The sequence below is a fragment of the Rhipicephalus microplus genome, chromosome 5, assembly GCF_043290135.1.
Source record: "Rhipicephalus microplus isolate Deutch F79 chromosome 5, USDA_Rmic, whole genome shotgun sequence".
NCBI lineage: Eukaryota > Metazoa > Arthropoda > Arachnida > Ixodida > Ixodidae > Rhipicephalus > Rhipicephalus microplus.
Genome location: NC_134704.1, coordinates 192,453,716 through 192,468,674, shown reverse-complemented (window position 1 = coordinate 192,468,674; position 14,959 = coordinate 192,453,716). Strand labels below are relative to the sequence as shown.

The following is a 14,959-nucleotide window of genomic DNA, read 5'->3' as shown; positions in this document are numbered from 1 at the left end:
CCGATTTCAATCCTTCTATCGCCTTTAGAGAAATCACCTGTCTTCATCGATGCTCTCACGGTTTCTAACCCCCCTTCTCTAAAGGCCTTACCAGGGTGGATGAGCGCTAGCTTGTCCGCCTCTCCACCAATGTCTGGCAGTACCTAAGTATTTTGATTCGGCCTTCTCAGATGCGTGCCAGCACTGTGCAGAGGATTTTCGTGACACCAATAACAGGGTACGGGCAGGCCCGTCAAATCCCACATACCCACCCCATCCCCACCCCACGAAAGAGGACTGGGAAGCTGTCCTGCTCAGCTGCTTTGACCTTAAAGCCTAGCAGACATTCGCTGCTAGAGCCCGAGCCGCCGAGGCAGCTGCAGTTATACCGGACTAGGGATGCCTCCTAGTATTGGTGAATGGTGGGTCCTTCAGATTCGCTTTATCCATACTTTACACTGTAAATATATTTAAAAATGCTTTTCACCACCCCTACCAGGTGGAGACTTTGCACGCCGAGCTGTGGCACCTGCCGGCAGTTTCGGTATTTCCCACACATCGAGAGCGATGCGTGAGTGGAAAGGGGAGGGGTTTGCAAGACCACTTTCAGAAACATCACCCAACACTACAGACTGAATAGACAGAAATAATCACCAGCTCATGAAAAAAAACTAGGCAAGAAGCTGGAGGTTGACCGATGACAATTACCGACTCGCACGTACCCGAACCCAATGATTCATCGCCTCTGTACCCCAGGCATTTACACATTGGACGACTTTAAAGCGTGTGGAGCAAGAGTGACGCTGCAGAAAATGCGATAACAGTGTACTTGTATCGTGCAGCTGTCCCTAATGAACCAGATAGACATGTCCCAACCACCAGATAGCAGTCTCCAACCACGAGGTGCAATGCGAGGCGGCTCTGCTCAGCACCAATCTCGCCGATCATCTGTGGACAGTCTAGCACGCCCAGGAAGCCACCCGTGTTTGACTCGAGGCTCGATTCCGTCTCCCTGGCTGGGGTGCTTCTAGCCCCAACTCTCTAAAAACCACCGGAATCTCGACAATATGTTCATTCACTAAAGCAGTTTCAACAATCCTTGTGGCTCTGTGACGACCTACCACTCATGCAGAGGGTCTAGGTTGAATCTTCCCTCAGAACGAAATATTTTTATTGTTGTTACATGCAGGTGTTATTGAGTTTTCGGTTACGGGCAAATATTTCTGCTCATAATCAATGACACCGATGCGGATACCTGAAATAATGCGATATAATCTCCTCAATATTATCACCATAAAAATTCTTTCTCTGAAGAGCATCATGCAGAAGCTCAAACAAGCGGAAGGTAACGTCGGTTTGTTGAAGTATGGTGTATTAAAAACGCTCAACGAGTGTTTCTGGAAAACTAGCTTTTTATCGCGATGATATCAGTAAACGATATCTATACACATATCTGAAGTTGCCTGACTACTTCATGAAACGCGGGTGTGTTCTCGAGCGTCAATGTTGATATGGACCACCACCTCAATTCGCGACACCTGGTCGTAAAGTAATCATTGCAAATTTACCAGCTGTTTGTCCAATTCTGAATACATCAATTCCTATAATGTGCAGCATCTGTCGAAATAATTATCACACCTCATTTCCTAAATAACCTGAAGGCTCATTGATAATATTAAAGTACACTTACTTTGGAGACTGGGAGAAACAGAACATTAAACCAGCAACGATGAGAGCAATCACCGCAAAACAGGCCGCCCAGATGAGTGGCTTCGTGACACTTCCTGTTGGAAGAGAAGAATTGGATGCAGTTTAACTAATAAATCGTTAATGGTCTTTGGTTTTCAGAGCTACTGAAGCGTGGAAGAGCACCTTGAAATTATTTTAATGCTGCCACAACGACACCCACAACGCACACAACACAAACTGCAATAAATTGCCCTAACTACATTTGAGGATTAGCTATTCATTTAAATACACCCGTACAGCCACTTTTAGAAAGTTTAATATAGGTTTTGCAACATCCGTACATCAAATAAAGAGTGATTTACACCATTGGGCTTTACTAATCAATAAAAAAACACCATTTTGTGAAGTGTGGAGCAGCAACGAAGGAAGACCAGCCCAGTCGAGAGCTGAATTGCCACTTTTTAATCTCCAGATATAAATGGAACCGCAACATAGGTAGCGCTAGTCGTTATTCATTAGTTCCGGGCTGAAGCATAGATGGCGGCATCAATAGCTGGGATACTGCGCCCACATGTACAACCAACCCCCCACCCTTTATTTTTTGTGTAGACCAGATTTCAAAGGCGACTACAACACTTTTTAATACATCATCGTAATGCATGATTTAATGGCCAGCTGCGCAAAATGAAGATTTAGGAGATTAGTGAAGCGAAAACAGCGGCTAAAGAGGAAGTCCTTTAGCAGACTGAAAGTTATTCAGTCTCTAACATTCAAATTGCAATCAGATCGACGCTTACCCTCGTCTTGTTTTTTTCCGAGTCACCTGACCACGTTTCCAAGCCCTTTGACGTAAGATGGCTAAGCAATCAAAACTTGGACCACCTCCCGCTAAGGTAAACCATGTGTAGATGCGAAGCAGTGGGCGCTAACGCTTACACTGGCGGTGACGTTGACGCTGGCGTTCCTCAACCGAAAACCAAGTGAAGACGGCGTTGTCTGACTTTAAAACGCATGATCCAGTGCCAGATCGCGCGTTCGCGCTTCTCCACTGGATCGGAGTAGCCACATATACAAGGTAGCTAGTGAACGGTTCTGCAGCGCCAATAGTCAGTTTTTTACTAGCAGACGCTGTCTTCGGCGGCCTCGCGAAGTGATAGAGGGGAAAGGAGCGACAGATAATAGAGGAGGAGGGTAGCAACAGATTTTACAGTGTCTATCAGGGCGGACACTATACGCCAGCATGCGCAGAGGGGTGTACGAAAGGACAGCGTTAAACATTGTATTCAAAGAGCTGCTTTGCATTAAAAATTAACCTAGAACGCTTACGCACCCGAAACTTTCATGCCACATTCTCCGTTATCTACAACGCAATATTGACGACCTTCACATGGTATAACAAACGATTTAGTCCCTGAAGAGTTAACCGCATGTACGAAGCCACTCAACTCGTTAACACCTTTGCCATGTTTTGCAGTTTTACTATTATTTCTAGTTGTGACGCCGTGTACATATAGACACTCTTTTCGACTTCGCTTTCTTCAAGTAACAGCGCCCAGAGCGTTCGAGGTGCATTTTCTTCAGAAACGTGCCGCTAGGCCCATTATTTGAGCGATTTTAGATTCTTCAAGCTCAAAAGTAGGAGAGGTTTTCGCTCTTCGGCGTTCAGAGAAAGCCTTTCTTAGGATAAAAAACTTCATAGTAATCTTCAATGAAATGCAACGCCGCGATTACATCTAAGATAAGTAAATGCAATCGCGAAGTTGGGCGCATCACAACGCCACAAAAGACGCCACACCAAACGCACTCAATGTCTCCAGCCAGCCTGAACCAGGCAGCCCCTCAAAGTGCGGATGATACTTCTAGCGGCCGGCCACCAGTGGTGATTCCCACAGAACCACAGGTCGAGCTCTCCCCAAAAGAGGCGTCTTTCGGTGAACGCGTCGCAGATGATGACGGGATATCTAATGCTCACCCCATGGCTGCCCAGTATTTTTTTAGTCCCTCTATTATTGAAGAAAATTTGTCCCAAGTTAATGAGGTTTCAATCAACGAGGACTCGAGCAGCACTAGGAGTGACACGGCTCTGCAGATAGACACTGAAAGCACTCCTAGAGAGTCAGCCGGAACAGTTTAGACGAATTTGTGCCATCTTCGCTCAAGAGCCTCAGCACCAAGCGAGCCGAATATCCAACAGCGACTCGGAGGCCCCCAGCAGTGACCGAAGTGCCCTGCGGTCTTCAATGTGGCCCCAGAATCCCCGCGCTTTCGGTGGGTCACCTGGTCGTACAAAGTGAATGAGCTGCTTGCGGGACACCCGCTCCCACGTCTGTCAGAACTGTGAGTTTAGTATCCGAATTTGTCTCTATTGTTTACGATGGCTACCACATTGAATATTTTCTTCTTCAACGTAAAAAGTTGTCGCAGTCCGGTAAAACAGGCCGAGGTGATTAGTGTGGCCCGTACTGCTGATTGTGAAGTTTTGTGCCTGCAGGAAACAAATTTCTTTTTACTATCCGAGGTTAGGGCTTTGAAGAAAACTTTAATTTAGATTGCTATGCTTATTTCACTACAACTCGTTTTACGGGAGTAGGCATCATTATATTTATTCGGGCTTTATTGAGAGGCCACCAAGTTGTTCATCAAGGTGTCGGTAGAAATATTACTCTACATTTTACTCACTTTTCTTTTCCAATGAGTATAATATGTGTTTACGCACCTACACAAACTGGACGGTCTAATGAGTTTTTTTTAAATATGGATGTTTTTTTTCTGGACGGTGGTCACGTAATTCTAATTGGAGACTAACTGTGTGCTAAATACGCGATGCGATGTACATGGTCCTGGCTGGGGTCAATCTGCTTGAAATTCACGTGTGCTGTGACGCCTTGTCCAGCATTCTTCATCGCTGGATGCGCATAATATCATGCACGGGAATACTTTTGTTCGGAAATGGCGCCGCGGACCACCCTCCAGCAGACTCGACCGGGCTTATATGCTACACGCTTTAGAGACGTTTGTCTCCGACTTACGTGTTCCGCCCATCCCACCTCCACCTGTGTTCATCTCTGACCATTGACTGATTCCCTTAGAACGAAAAATGCCATTTTCTTTTTCAGAAAATCCATGGTGTCTTGATGTTCGCGTCCTCCAGGACGTGTGTTCTCGGTCAAGTTTGTCCTGTGCAATATGGGTGTCACTCGCTGCGTCTAATTTATGTGATTGGGACGTGCTTAAAACGCAGTGGCACTTGCACTGCTCAGTTGAAGGGCGTTCACTTCGTCGTCGCGTTTCTAAGGAGCTGTCCGATACTGCAGCGAAGTCACGCATCGCCTTGGGCGCCGAAACGCCGTCTTCCCTGATGCAAGCTCGGCAACATGATTTCCGTGAACGCTTTCAGCCTTTGATTGCCGCTTCGTCTCTGGCGGCAGTTGCATGGCGTCGTAGGCACAACCTTTGTGCCCAACACGAGGTGCCACGCTACGCGAGGCAATTGTGTTCTGGGCAGACATAATCACCTGTTTTACGACCACGCCGACACCACCTACACAACCACTGCCTACGCGTAATCGATCTCTCTTTCAGGCGCATTTTGATGAGATTTCATATTCGGCTATGCCGACAAACTGTGTTATAACACCGCCTATGCTTAGAGGTTCGCCTCGCATTCCTCAACAAGCTGCTGATTTTCTACACGTCCCTCCATCAGTCGAAGAAGTAAAGGCAGCGCTACAATCTATGAAGCGGGGGACCGCCCCTCAGCCACACGGTTTTCCAGTTAAATTCTACTTGTCATTTTGGAATGAACATGGTACTGCCTTAACCGCAATTATCTAGCAATGTTTTGAGGATGGCGTCTTTCCATCAAGTTTTCGAGAAGGACGGATTCTGCTTATTCCAAATAGTGATGCTCCCTCTGCTAATCTTGAAGATTGGAGACCAATCACGCTTCTTAACGTTGACCAAAAGATATTCGCAACGGTGATCGTTCAACGTTTGAAGGCTCTGGTGAACACCCTGGTGAATCATCACTAGGCTTCATCTATGCCTGGAGGAGAAGTGCACAGCTTGTCCTTTAGCATCCGGGATTTCATAGCCTATACTGTGCCGCAATCTGCGTGTGTTCTCCTTGTGTCTTTTGACCAAGAGAAAGCATTTGACGGACTAGAGCATACGTATATTATTAAAGTGCTCACAGCCCTTGGTTTTCCTGGTACTTTTGTAGAATTAATTAGACATACCTACTCTGGTATAAAAAGCACACTGGTTCTAGATGGTTGGGAGAGTGCTGCTTTTTCTAGTACACGTGGGGTTCGTCAGGGATACCCATTGTCTCCTGTTCTATTTATCCTCAACCTTGAGCCAAATTTTTGTGCTTTAGAAGCGGATTCGCATGTCCGGGGTCTTGGGCTTTCGGGGAGCAGTGCCATGAAAGTCACAGCTTTTGCTTACAACATAACCCTGTACCTTTCAGATGAAGTAAGTCTTTCACATTGCCTGCGTTTATTCTTTCAGTATGGTGACATTTCAGGTGCCGCGCTAAAGCTCTCTAATTGCGGTATTTGTTCATCGGCTATTCTAACTCCAGCCTTAGCTCCTCATCTCTTCTTCAGCCGGCTGCGTCTGTTCGCATTTTAGGAATTCTATACAACCACTGCGGCGGTTGTAACGGTTGTAAGTAAAACGAAAAATTGAAAACGCCCCGTATTTCGACTTCCCATTTCTTGAGCGGGGGTAGCTTGGGCACACTGTATTCTGGGGTCGCATTTGGTACCTTTTTCACGTGGAACAGCTGCCTTTACGCATGGTGAGGTCATTGCAGTCCGCCTTGTGTTCCTTCTTTTGGTCCGCTGGCACGGGGTTCGTCTCGTGCGTCGTTAGGACAGGAGCGTTCCCAGGGAGGTTTCGCTTTCCCTTAGGTATCAATTTGTTGCCGGCTATTGGCCCTGCGTTGCTTGTTTCGCCTCGTACAAGGAGAGCATTCCCCGCACGAACTCTGGCATATCTATTCCTTGGCACTCACCTTCGGTATTTATTGCCGAGTGTGCACCTTTATTGGGGCTCACAATCAGTAGTTTTTTCTTCGTATTATGCAACAGCTGTCGCGTTTTTCGTCATATCTAGTCGACTTGCCCTGAGTTAGATCTGTTAGACAATCCTAGCGTTGACACAGCAGCCGCTTTGTTGCTCCCGTTAGTTCCACCGGCACGCTGCACCCGCACTAGTCGTGTGTCTTGGAGCACGCTGAAAGCATCATTTCTACCTGGCCACCTCTGGGACTTCATGTGGCGGCTGGGGTAGGGCGTTCTTCCCACCCTTGACCACCTCGAAAGGTAGAGAACGGCCCAGTCATCAACATGTCTGAGCATGCCGATTTTTTCCTACAGCAAACAAATCGGCAAGTTTTAAGACAATGCGTCGTTGCTTGTGTTTTTAGAGGACTGTGCATACAGGATTTCGTGTCCTCAGAGTAAACCACTTTGTTTCTTCTGTACGTTGTTCTCGAGGCCGCTTCACCTGCCTTCTCATTGTTGCTGGTGCCTACGGTCTTTGGCGTAACCACTATGAGGCTGTTGCAGCAGGTCGTCGCCGCCATGATCGCTTCCCGATTTTGGAGCGACTGTATAAAGAAATACTATGTGTTTTTTCGGAGGAACTTTTCTTTCTGGGTGAGGAGGTATTCCTTCGACACTGGTCCTGCCCTTTTGTGTTCGTCTGCGAGAGAAGTGTAAGGTTTGTTTTAAGGCCAGCCTGATATAAGTAGATTACTCTTTGTTTAGTACTCACACAAATACCTTGTAGATACTATGAAAATATCTGACATATAGATTTTACATTTTATTCATGTGTTCTTCGTTTATAATGCATTGTGCATATGTAGACATAACTTTTTGTAACAATTCTTCTGAATCTGTGTATGTTGTGTTCCGTGTACATATGTAAACATATCTTTTTGCAACAATTTTTGGTCTGTGTTAGCATGTTCTTTTCTGTCACGATGTTTGTTGGATTGTAATTGAAGTTCACTGTCCGTGAGAATAAGTTTTTTTTAAACGCAGAAACTATTTGAGCTTAGCTAAAGGATGGAAATATACAAGAAAAAGAAATTTTATTTCATCGGTATCACTAGTTTATGATATACAGATCATTCCCAATGGGAACAATGGCTCGAGCGTCTGTATGCTGGAATAGCTTACTCTGTCCTCGCGGGTCAGAAACGAGGTGTGTTCCTCCACGCGTGCCTTATTTTTCTGCGTGGTAGAGAAGTGAACAATGAATGTGGGTTGCAATGGCACACATCTCGCACTTCATTCGCGTGTTTTCGGTGCACTAGCGGCACTAGCTCTGCTTTTCTAAGGGCACGAAATGATGGCCGTGGCCTTCTTCGCTATAGAAAAGAAGAGCACCTGAAGGACCAAGTCGTTCCCGCGGGTCCAGCTTCTTTGTCAAAAGACATTGGACGATGCGCCTCGTGAACTGATGCTGGTCAAGTGGTGGTTGACTCCCTAATTATGTGTACAACTTCCGGGCTGCAACACGTAGTGTTACAAAGAGGTTCCTCAGCAATGGCAAATACCACTTTTTTCCCTGCAGACAAGGACGGTATTTTCTTATGAGCCTATCAAGTAAATTGACAACACCCGTGTGTTTGTTGTATTGCTGTATTAGTCTCGATTGGGGAACCAGAGCTCGCTTTCCCTCTTTGCGGCTGTATCGAGTGACTGTGGTGGTCGGGTGAAGGCCATCAAATTTGTGGCAACGCACACACACTGGTATTTGATTTCAGAGCAACCACGTCACCACTGCACATCAAATCGAACAATCTCCTGCATTGACTGGCTGGTTCCTTCGAATCTTAAAGAGTGCATTTCTTCATCCTGACGGCTCTTACGGTTTCAGTGGCTCTGGATTTGTGTTTTTAAGCTCTTGCAGTAGGGCATGGGATTTGAAAAAATTGTCCACAAATACTACGTTGTCTGCTGGCACATCAACACATTTTAGAGCGATCAAAACAACGCGTGTTCCAACTAGTAAATAGTTAGTTTGCCATCGTTTTTGCCGCAGTAGATATCAATGTGAAAAGGGTACCCTGATGAAGAGCAAAGGACTCATTGCTTCGAACCAAATCGTATGGGCTCTTATCTTATAATCATCTTGCAGCTGTGCCTGTTAAATTATGGCACCAATTGCTCGTACGCGTTCACATTCTTCAACAAAATTCCAAACTTCTGAAGGGAGCTATTGAGAAGCCTATGTAAATGCCAAAGTTTGCCGTTTTGTCAAACATCTCGAGGTTTTGACTGCCACAAGCATGAATTATCTTTTTACCAACCGCAACTTTGCGCGATTCCTTGTATTTGTCACCAAAGAAACACTGAGGTCATCAGCTTTACAACAATGGAGGTCAAACCATGGAAGCTTGTGATAACCGCTCAAGAACAGAATGGCGACAAGTTTAAATACGTTCGGTTATGCTGAGGTTGTGATCGTTCTGTTGCTGGCCATAAGGATTTGATTCTTTGGTTATGAAACTTCTTGTTTCCTTGTTTAGATGGCGGGCAAAAAGATCAAAGGGCTCCTCATCGACACTCTGAATGGGCCATTTGAATTGCTTGAAACTCAGTCCCTTTATTGCAACCGAACACAATGTAGTATGCTTCTAGGCACGAGGATCTTTAGACAGTTTTTTTGCGCTCAGAGGCACTTGTTTTCGCTGAGCTGCTTCACACTCGTTAGCATCATTCGTGTTGTCTTCAATCTCACAGGCAACATCATTTGGCACAGTGTCGACAATGGCGATATTACTGTCGTTCTTCTCTTCATCTGTAAGAATGTCACCCGCACTTGGTAGAGGTAGGAGCTCAACAACAGCTATTTCTGCAGAATCGTCCATGAAAACAACTTCCATGGCTTGCTACAGTGTAAGAAATCAGTCTCGAGGCATCTGAAGGAAAACGCATTGAACACAACACAAACATAATTGCAGAGCGACCGCGTTACGCCAACGTTCCAAAATGGGAGCAGGTGCACTTTAGTTGTAATACTTTCATTATGCATTCAAGCAGCTACTCTATTTAGTGTGTCCTAATTCTATGCACAATTGAAAAGACGCTGGTGTGTACAAATGAGAGAATGCAGTTCAAAAACATACAATTTTTTGAAGAGACGTTTGGTGTGACGCAGCACTGGGTTTGCACCAAAAGTTCATTGGATTTGTCACCGCACAACACGAAAACTAAACCAAAAAGTAAATTATTTGCATCCAGAAAAAACTTCGGACACTTTTACTGGTGTCGTTATAAAATTTTAGCTCTTTGCTTGCAAACTTGAACAATTAGAGGTTAAGAAAATAATCACGTGTGGTATACCCATTTTGAAACGATGGCGCTAAATGGGTTAAGGCACATCCGTAGACAAAGTCGGATGTTTTCAAGGGGCTGTGTGTGTAAACACTGAACATACGGGCAGTAATCATGATAGTAATGAGTACTAATAAAGTAAGTCCAGATAAAACGGATGCTCTGTCACCGGCACTGTGCTGTACTCGCACACAGGCCCTGGCACACGCGCACTGACACAACCTTTCCTCTTTATGCGAGAGTTCACAGGGCGCTATGAAACGTAGTAGTCTGGGAGTCACCTCTCTCTATCGATGCGACGCAATGGAGGCGGGACTGGCCTTGTGTAAGAGCTGTTCGAGTTTCTGGCGGTTGTGCCTGGATGGCAAATTACCCGACTGCTGTTGATTGGAGTTTCACTGGATCATTTCTGACACAGGCGCTGATGCGAAGTCCCCAACATCCGTGTCCATCACTTAAGGGGCCCGTGTTGGTATTAGTAAAGCTGCTGTGTCTAGTTCACCGTAGGTTTCAGTCAAGTGAATATCAGGCGTTGACTTCTCTGGTAGTATGCGAGGCCATAGATAGTCGGCGTGAACATATCGCTTCTCGCTTCCCGTACTCACCGAATAGGCATAAACACTCACGCGCCGGAGCACGATTGGTGCCAGCCATATTTTTCTCACGTGTCCCTAAGTCATTCAGAAAAACAGGTTGTCCTTCCACTAACTCTCGCCATTTTCCTCGCGTTTGGCTTTGCGTATCCATCCTCTTGTCTATCTTTTCTTCCATTTGTTGTTCAAGCTCGGGGTGCACAAGGCTGAGCCGTGTTTGAAGCTTCCACGATTGAAACAATGGGCTGGTGTCCCCATCTGTTTCGGTTGACGAAATTTTGTACCTTAAGAGAAAATAATCGATATGATGCTGAAGTGGCCACCGGTCATCAGTTTATTTTTCCTCAAAGACTCGTTTTACAAAATGTCACTTTAACCTATGCACACAACGCTGAGCAGTGTCAGTCGAAGCAGGATGGTAATGAAGCGTGTTTTCATGGCGGACTCCATTTTTTAAAAACATATCACAGCAGTCCAAACTGTACCGGGAACCATTGTTTATTACTGTTTCTTCAGGTATGTCATAGGTATCAAACACAGTGCGCAGCTTTTCCACCGTCTTTCCACTGTTACTTGTGTTCATTGCAAGAACTTCCAGATAAATGCAAGAACTTTAACAGCAAGAACTTTACCAGCAAGAACTTACTTTGGCCCTGACTTCACTTCTCGCGCGGTACCTCTCAACGAGCTACTGCAGAAAGACGTTCGCTGGAAATGGAGACCCGACTAAAAAGCTGCCTTCCGCGACCTTAAGACTGCCCTTCAAGCACCACCGATGCAAGTGGTTTCAGCCTCGAAGCTGTTCTCTTGCAAGTTAACGAGACGGGCAGTAGATGCCAGTCGCTTAAGCTAGCCGCCGGCTCAGTGAACCAGAGAGCTGATACCCCACCTATGAACTTGAGTGCTTGGCGGAAAATTAGGCAGTCAAAAAATTTCGCACGCACGTTTCTCTTAGATGCTTCACGGTCTTTACCGACATAGTTGTCCGCTGGCTTTATACAAAAGAGACCTTAATGATAAGTTTGCCGGGTGGGCTCTCAAACTGGAAGCATACAATTTTTTGTATTGTCTATCGTAGCGGCGCTCGCCATCAAGACGCTGACAACCTCTCTCGCCGCCCGACATCTTTCAGCGACATCTCCCCAGTCTCTGCAGTGCTTGATTTACAAACTACACTGCTACAAGACGGAGTAATATTCGATATAACTCAATGAGTATCCGGGGAAAACACACTCCCAAACACCTTCGTTAAAGTCTTTCTGCGTCGTATGCCATCCGGGAGATAATTATTATTACTGAAATTATCGGGATGGATCGCGCGTATCTATTATGCTGGTAGCTATGCGACAATCGGTGCTATTTATGTGCCACGGCACTCCGACAGCCGGTCACCTCGGGCTGCACAAAACGCTGGCACGCATCAGAGAGAGGTTCTGTGCATGCACAGTTACATTTCCCCCTACGTTTTGACGTGCACAGTCTGTCAAGCATGGAAGGCCACTACGAATCCACAAGCAGACCCATGCAACCCATTTCTCCTCCGGAAACACCTTTTGTGAATATGGGACTTTTTCATATGGGACTGTTTTCGAGTACGTCACGTGGCAACAATTTCACCGTTGCAACGGACTATCTCACAAAGTGGACGGAAGTCAGGGCCACCCCTGACTCTTCGAGTCTGCACGTCCTCACGATCATCAATGAGTGCGTCATTTTTCAACGCGGCATGTCATGCTTGCTGATCACTGACCGTGGCACGGCTTTCACGTCCCGCGCATTCAGAAACCTATGAACAACCAGAGAATTATGCCGCGGCAACTCCTCCGCACACACAAACAAACGGTCTGGTGGAACGTACAAACCGTACCTTAAAGGACATACTGTCGTCATATGTGAGTCCCGGCTATAACTGGGACAAATACGTTGCGGCAGCTGTCTTCGCCCTCAATACATCACGCCAAGAAATCACACGGGAGTCACTGTTAAGGCTTGTCTATAGAAGCACGCCAAGGCTTCCGCAAGAGAGCTTGTTTGGTTTGAATACTACAACGCAAAACCGTCTGGATAATACCAGTACTTCTGAAATTCTTCGGAAGGCTCGCTTTAGAGCGCACCTGGCCATAGCGCGTCGTCAAGCCAAATTGCACTCGACTTGCAACGAGAACCACACCGTTTTCAAATCAGAAGACCTAGTGCTGGTTCGACGCACCCAGCGTGTTCCACAGCATTGCCAAGAGTTTTTTCCTAAATATGCCGGCCCATTTCACGTGGTGAAGCCCTAGGCCCTGTTACGTTCCACCAGGAAGCTATTCCCTAACTAGGCACGAAAAGCAGAAACCGTGTTTTCCCTAACGATGCAAGCCAGTTAAAACTCTTTGCCACGTATTTTCTGTATTCGCGCGTTTGTCTTCTGGCTCAGACTCCAGGGTAGAGGGAGTGGCGAATGTAGTGGATCATAACAACGGGGTGACCAGTGCATGAAGGGTATACCGGGGAAAGAGGACGACGAAGACACTGTCGTGCTAGATTGTGTTCAAGTGAGTGGTCCTTGTACGTTAACATATCTATTGGTTTTCTTTCGTACACTTTCGACGCCATCTGGCGTGTTCGCCATTAAGGTGGCAGACGGGTGTCTGCAACGCCCGACTCGATGAAGGTCGGTAGCGTCAACCTGACCTGTCTCTGCTGCCCGCTACACCATCTGCCAGCTGGATGACCGGAGCCAGAATTATGGTAAATCACCTAGGTACATGCTCAGGTGGCTCTCGAAGCGTTCCAGTTCTGCTGCGGAAAGCAGGTCATAGATGAAAAAAACGTAAAAATCGGACACTTCCACAGGCCCCAGTTGCCGAATTGACCTTAGCGCGCCTGCTGCTTGGTGAGAGCAACTGACCTGCGCTTCCTGTTTTGGTTTCACTGGCGCGAATTTCGAAATATTGTGCGCAACTGACATTCGGCTAGGGCGAAAGTTTATAATTTCAGACCACATTTTTGAGCCCAACTGGCAGGGGTATTGTTCGCCGTTTTGATTTAGCAATTCTCTATTTTGTGTAGCTCAAACTCGATCATGTGAATTGATGATGTATTTTATTTCGACAAATTTATAATAGAAAGAGATGCAGGTAGTCACGTCCTTGGCAGCTGCACGCCACTGACGTCGCAGGTCTTTCTGTAGCGCGTTTCCGCTGCCTCCATCAGCGGTGGACGAAATATAGCACTTGGAAGCGTTGCTTGCAATCTTTCATCGCTGTGAAATGAGATTCCTCACACAGGGCACCATTGGCCGAGTACTCATGGTCTTCTGCGGGAGACGCAGTGCCGCATCCCCTGCAAATGATGTTCTTCGGGGGGAGGCACACGTCGGCAGGGTGATCTACCCTGCCACAGACGTAGCAAATTTCCGTCTGGCGTCTGTAGAGCGTACAGCGAAGCGCGCTGGCGCCGCACAAGACATAATTGCGTTTCACTTTGATGGCTTTCGGGTTCTTCGGCTGGAGGATGATTTTGCGAAGCTGGTTGTGGTCGAAATCGAGATCGACGCCCCGCACTATCTCTTTGCATGTGTTTTCTGAAGCCGCAATGTACAGTTTGAATTCATCTTGGGTATACCCAACGAGTAAAGGTTGTATTTTCGCGTCAGCACGGTCATCTTACTGCGTCGGCGTACTACCGACAAAAATTTTTTTTGACCTCAATAACGCGAACGATGCCCTCTTCTTTCTCGGCCAGAGTGGGGTGAGTAGCCATGGCGAGATCCCTCGGTCAGCTTAATCTGGCTGATCTTCCTGATGCCAATTCTACCCCTGGGCGAATGATGTGCTCCCTTTGTAGGTGGGGAGCCTAGAGGCAGCGGCGAGGCGCTTCTCGACGACTCCGGCGACGGGGGTGAGGGACCCAGAACGTCCGCTGCCACGTTGTGTCGAACTTGCCCCGACGCTGACTTCATGCTGGCTTTGCAACTCGCGCTTCGAAAAAGACGTGGTTCATCCGGGTTATGCGTACACTTTGGGTACGATGTCCTCCCGAACTACTGTCACTTCAAGAGACATAAAACAGCGAGTGCACGGTAGCGTTCGAGAGCCTGGCCTCGATGCGCCAAACAACCATTCCTCAGCACCGGAGAGAGATGTTCCAAAAAATGGGGAAATTACCACCCACCGCCACAAACTTAGTATTGGCGTGGTAATCTGGAACAAATGCACTCAATGATGGAAAGACTAACATTATACGCGTTCCTGAGCGAAAACACAGCCGATGAACGCGCGTTCGCACTAGCCGGCGCTGTTACGCCTAGGAGTCCACACCGAACGTCAATGCTGGTGCAAATGCAATCTGTGTCAA

At 46.9% G+C, this 14,959-nt stretch overlaps 1 protein-coding gene across 1 annotated transcript in view; it reads right to left on the bottom strand.

Moving 5' to 3' along the window:
* Window positions 1–14,959, bottom strand: part of LOC142817618 (uncharacterized) — a 204,378-nt gene that overhangs the window by 100,780 nt on the left and 88,639 nt on the right. Inside the window, exon 2 of the mRNA XM_075894673.1 lies at window positions 1,670–1,763. Coding sequence (XP_075750788.1) covers window positions 1,670–1,763 — 94 coding nt within the window. The remainder of the gene's footprint in view (window positions 1–1,669; window positions 1,764–14,959) is intronic.